We start from the raw sequence: 6,036 nt of genomic DNA, 5'->3' as shown, positions 1-6,036 counted from the left end.
TACAAGCTATCTAAGGATGGTACTGTAGAACGCCACCTCAAGGTAGGCCTAGTGGCGCCATCTCTTGGTCAGGCCGGAAACTTATCAATCCACCCTCGTATATCAATGTGAAGTTGTTTTCTTTAATTTTATTCACACAGTACTCATATATTCCAATAATAAATCAATTAATAAATAAAAAATGAGTAATTGTTTTTTTATCAAAGATGTCCAGATTATACGAACTAAAAAGTGCCGATGCTGTGACTACAGTGTCGCAGGAACGAGAGAGAAGTTGCAACCGACCTGTGTGTGAGGAACATAGGGCGGTCTTGTGCAACCTTTGCACCGAAGTATATTCAGCTTATTTGATGAAAAATTTATTTTAATTAATTGTTTTTTAATTTAATTTTATTTCGAGAATTAGTTTGAAAATAAAAATAGTTTTTTATAAAAGGCTTCTTTTTTTAATTCTGATGAATTTTACCTATCCTTCAAACTTACTTACCGCTTTTTCATTGAAAAAACTTTTTCTTAATTTTTTATCTTTATTTAAATGAAACTACCTTATTGTGCATCAGAAAACAAAGAGATTGACCTATTATATATTGAAATTATTTATAATAATAAGCATTATGTCCGCACTTATGATATTTCTCATTTTCTTACATTTTCTAACTTCGAATGTTCAAATAAATATACTTTTTGGAAGGAACCTAATTTTAACCTAATTTTAAAAATTAGTTTATTATAAAAGCAATGACATGATTTGTTCAAAAAAAGTCAAAAACACGATTTTTCGCGATTTTTATTAGCTTAAACACTTTTTTCAAAATTTTAAATTCATTGAAACAGGATGTTGTATACAACAATCTCTTCGACATTAAAAAAACGAAAAGAATGTTGTATATTAACATCTTATTCCGATGAAACGAAAAGATTGTGCATAAGGAAACCAAATGGGGGACATGTGTCACCCACAGGAGCCGGTGAGGACAAAAAAATGTATAGGATCCGTCTAGGGTTAATGTATTAATATCATTTGATTGAAGAACTGGGAGTCTTGAGGAATACCCTGGGATTTTCTAAAATGTCTGCGAATTTTTTTCAACTTCTTTTTTCAAAAAATTTCTGAAAAATATGGAACCTCTGAGACTTTTCAATCTTTATGAACGTTTACGAATATTCTGGAATGCTCTCGAATTTTCTGAAATTTGTGTGACTTTTCTGAATATTTCTAGAATTTGTTGGAAATAATACTAAAATTGTATATTCTATACAACTTTCTTAATGAATATGGAATTTTCAATCGTTTAGAATTTTAATGAACATTCTAAGAATGTCCTAGAATTTTCTAGAATGTTACAGAGCATTCTTGCATAGTTTTAAGATTTTTTGTAGCTTAGTGTTTTTTTTTTTAATTTTCTTTACAATATTTTTGAAGATACTGTAATCTTGAGAAATATTAAAGAATTTTCTAGAAGTATCTGCAAATTCTGAAGTATTTTTGTCTTTTAAATTATTAAGAGATGTTTTTAAAAAGTTCTATAATGTTAAGAATTTTCTGGAATATTCTGGATTTTTTTACTTCTATACATATTCTCGTGAATTATCTATGATTATCTATGAATCTATGAATTTTCTGCGGTGAAGAATTAGGATAAGAATTCAAGTTAATTTTTCTAAATTTCGAATAGTTCTTGTAGAAAATAGTGCGAATAGTAAAGGTGGTTTTACAATTCGTCTGCCATTGTTTACCCGATAAGTCAAGCTTGAAAGATGCCTTAGGCATATTTGATGATGGAGTTTCATTATGGGCCAATAATATTTCCTCCTCCATTTGTCAGTGAGAGTATTAATTGAAATTGAAAGCATGCCCCTTAAAATTCAGTACAAGAAAGCAGTTCGAGTGCTGAAGTGCCTCTACTTGACTTTAGTGCATTTTAAATGCGTTGTATAACGTGCGAATTGTTTTTTGATATTTTTAAGGTGCAGCTAAATTGGACATTAAACCTCCAGACTCTTGTTTATCAACGATTTCATTAGAAATAATTTCAATTTCAATTATTTCAGGAAATAATTTCAATTTCAATTATTTCAAGAAATAATTGCAATTGCCGTTGTAGTTTAGTGAAAGTTATTCGTTAACGTAATTTATCCAAAAAAAGTGCCGGTTCCTTTTAGTTTTCTGTATTTTATATTGTTTAAGGAAAGGGGAGGGAAAACTGAAGAACACCTCCCCTTGTCTTCTTTTTTGATTCCAGTACATTATCTCGAATTAATTGTTTCAGCTGGACACATGGTTTGGACGGCCGAAAAAATCTGGTCGAGGGGGTGGTGGTCTTGGCCACAACACCATCCCCCGTCCAAATTCTGGCGAAGATTTCAACGAAATCGAGCAACAACGTTGCATGATCGAGAGAATGGATGATGAGACGGTGAACGACAGATTCGAAGAAATGTTGGTAAGTACAAATTCTGTATTAAATCGATTAAAATCTCATCCAGATTTTTTCAACTCATGATCGTCATATAATTTTGAATTTAAAGAGGAGCAGTAAACATTTAAAAATAGTATTATGTTTCTATTTGAAATTGAAAATTCAACTTTTTAGCATATGACTTTATTGAAAATGTCGCACGGAGCATCTTTTTTCTTTGCAAACAAGTTTTCTCATTTCTTGTTTCTTACGAAATATTTTCACTGAACTCGCTTAGGTAGACAAAGTCCTTAACATTTTCAGGCGAAAATTGAAGGACTTGTCCTCTAAACTATTCTGAAGATGATGTGCTATTTAAAATTTATTGATTTTGTTCAAGAAAAAAGTTATGAATTTTTTTGTCTAGCAGTATCCACATAATGTTTGACAATTTTTAATCCCTTCGTTTATCGAGAGAATTTTGAGTAAGCCCCAATTTCCAGTGAAAGAGTTGTTTATTAGGATATAATGAAGTTTTTTGGAAAGTACTACACCACACTCTCGGTTTCAGTCCGGTGTCGGGGTTTGCCTACTAATATAGCTTTGGCCATAAATCGGGGGATCTAAACGTAAACATTCAAGGCCTTCTGAACCGTTTCCAATTGGAATACATAATATTGCGCAATATTTGCGAATTATTACCCGCGCACTGTACTTTTTCGCTACGCTGCTAGTGTTTTTAATGCACGAGTGGCAACCTTCTCTCGCCGTGCGACCTGAGAAACTGGGGTGGGGGGGGGGGCAGCAGCTTTAGGAAAGCCAAGACCGGGAAGATGTGATAACTTTTGTTCCCGGATCACTGCAAAACGCTCAGTGCTCCAGAAATGTATTTTTGCTGATAAATTCGTCCAAACGATACATTTCTTAAGGGCATGTGAACTTATCCGATTCCTACTTTACCGACATTTTTTGTGGTTCGTGCCAATTCCACACGAGATTAGGTATCAAACTGAATGTTTGGTGAAATAAAGAAAAGTGGCTGAGGAATGTTTATTTACTAAGAAATCTTTATAATTAGTGAAAAATAGTGTTTGGAATTTTTTTTTGTGGTAAAAATTTATTAGTACATATACGTTGCTTAGTTCTTTTTCTATATTTTCTCAAACTTTCAGTTTAATATATATCTCATCTCGTGTGGAATTGGTATGACCCACAAAACATGTTGGTAAAGTAAGAATGGGACAAGTGTTCCATGCCTTCAATTGATTAAAAATGGTGTTTTTTAGAAATCTGCATTAAATTCCTCACAAACTTAAGTGAGTTAATTTTTGTATTTGTTGTTGTGTTATGACAACATTTTCATTACTAATACTATTCTAATAATAAGTTACGAGGAGTTTAAGACCAATTTTTTTTTCTAGATCAAACTGATATGCTGTTTAATTTGATTAAATAACTTGTTTTTAGAAACTAAATATAATTTATAATAGAATATTTGTGATTTCTAAGTCTGTCTTCATTAGTTCTGGCCTGAAGTGACTCAGCAAATTTTATGCAGCACAACATTACAATTGAAACCCTACATTAACCAAAAATTTTAGTAAAAATATACTAACTTGAAAATTCGAAATATCTTTGTTGGTCATAAAGGTATTTGACGCCTAAAGCAAAAAAAAGTTTCATCCTTCTAGGTCATATAGACACCATTTAATTTTTTAGAGATTGAAAAGAGTTGGTTTCCACACTATGCCTAAAGGAATGACACTTTTTTGGGGGTATTTGTCATCAAATTTGGCCGTTATCAGCAACATTATTTAAAGTTTTAAAATTATTGTATTTTTGCTGATTTTTTTTGGGTAAAAATGGGGTCAATTGCACTTGGCCTTGAGGGATGAAACGTTTTTCTGCTCTTTTGATATCGAATTTACTGAATTTTCGGTATTTTTACTGAATTTTTGAAATATAGGGGTTATTTTGAAGTGTTGTACTTAAATAGCCATTTGTGTCTTCAAAAGAATCAAACGCTTTAGAACCATCATCTCTAAAAATAAAATATTATGTTGCTAGTCCTGGGTCCTGAAACAAGCCTTTTTACCGAACTCATTTGTAAGTTGATACTTGAGATTCCTTACAATTAAAAGTGTTTTTTTGGTAGTGGTGGAACGACAAATTAGAATTTGTAGGATTAGACGTTTTCAAATGGAAGTGTATATTTTTGAAAATCAACAATTTCAGATTAACTAATAATGATAAGACGTAGAAATTGAAAAAAAAGCTTTATACAGGAAATATTGAAAGTGCTCTAAGGTAAAAAATTTCAAGTTGGAAACATCAAAATAATATCATTTTTACATTTTAAACGTACACAGTTGTACACATTAAAAAAAAAAAAGTTTTCCAGAATAAATTACTTTGCACTCATGTAAAGCTTCACAAGTAATTTAAAAATTAATCATTGTCAATTTGTAATTGCTTATTTAATATATTATAATATACAGACTCCTTAAAATAAGGTTATTTAGAAATAAAATAATTTAAAAAATGCGATCTAAGTACAAAGTTCGAGCTTTTAAAAATCTAAATATGTATTTCAATTTGGCCACTGGAGGTTGAAGAGTTCAACGTCAAATAATAATTTGGAATTTAGAGGACTCAATGAGGAAGAATGTAAAAAAATCTTGTCTAGATTAAATAGAAAGTGATTTCAACTGTTTATCTTATTAGCCTAAGATTTATATTGTTCTGTTTTCTCTATTTTAACTGTGATTTATGTAATTTAACTATATTGTTTTTCATTTTTCTGGGAAACCGAAAACGCGTGGAATTTTTGTAATCTGATATCTCTAGAAAGTCTGCAGGATAAAACGTGATAAAAAGAGATAGAAAAGTGTTGGATTTATATTATTTGAAAGAGGAATAGAATAAAAATAATAAAACAGCATAGAAAGAGAAACTTGAATTTAAAAAATATGAATAGGGTAAACAGTGATTCAGTTTGCCAAAAATAATGAATAATAAAAACTGTTTAAAGCTAGATAAAAGAGGATGGAAATTATTCACCAAGTTAATAACAATTCAAGATAATAGAATGAACTAAAACTGATTTTGAATTCTAAGGGCGAATTCAGGAACTTTAAAAGTATAAAACTGTCTCTCCAGTTTTGTCAATTTTTTATTAATTCCTCCCTTTTTATCCTTTCCTACTCTAATTTTTCTTTCTTTTCTTCTTTTTGCACCAAATCAAAATAAAGATAAGCAGATTTAATCCTTGAAAACCTTGAACTAAAACACCTGATTTTTTTAGGCCAACATGAATCTGACGGAAGAGAAAAAAGAACCACTACGCCAGCAACATGCAGCAAAGAAAAAAGAGATGCTGATCTTGCACTACAAAGGTAGCGTGCAGGAAAATAGGTCCAAGTTTGATAAGCCGGCAGATTATATACACTACTTGGCTCAACCAGACTTAAGTGTAAATAAAATTTATAGCTGTATCGAATCACTTAGGATTGCCCTTACAAATAATCCCTTAAGTTGGGTGCAAGAATTTGGAACGAAAGGATTGAAACAGGTCCTTGCGACTCTCAATGAATGTTACAGAAAGTAAGTATCACATTTTCTTCTTTTAAAACACAGT

The 6,036-nt window shown here is 30.9% G+C and overlaps 1 protein-coding gene across 6 annotated transcripts in view; it reads left to right on the top strand.

Moving 5' to 3' along the window:
• The window catches only part of LOC117177520 (protein diaphanous), an 86,732-nt gene that overhangs the window by 63,541 nt on the left and 17,155 nt on the right, over nt 1–6,036 (top strand). For all 6 annotated transcript variants that reach the window (XR_004467703.1, XM_033368287.1, XM_033368284.1 and 3 more), the window contains 2 exons: nt 2,271–2,444; nt 5,704–6,002. Coding sequence is in view for 5 of the 6 variants with exons in the window: in XM_033368287.1 (XP_033224178.1) it covers nt 2,271–2,444; nt 5,704–6,002 (473 nt within the window). In the remaining variant the exon portion in view is untranslated. The remainder of the gene's footprint in view (nt 1–2,270; nt 2,445–5,703; nt 6,003–6,036) is intronic.

This window comes from Belonocnema kinseyi, chromosome 7 (genome assembly GCF_010883055.1).
Source record: "Belonocnema kinseyi isolate 2016_QV_RU_SX_M_011 chromosome 7, B_treatae_v1, whole genome shotgun sequence".
Taxonomy (NCBI): Eukaryota; Metazoa; Arthropoda; class Insecta; order Hymenoptera; family Cynipidae; genus Belonocnema; species Belonocnema kinseyi.
This window is presented reverse-complemented; position numbering and strand designations above follow the sequence as displayed.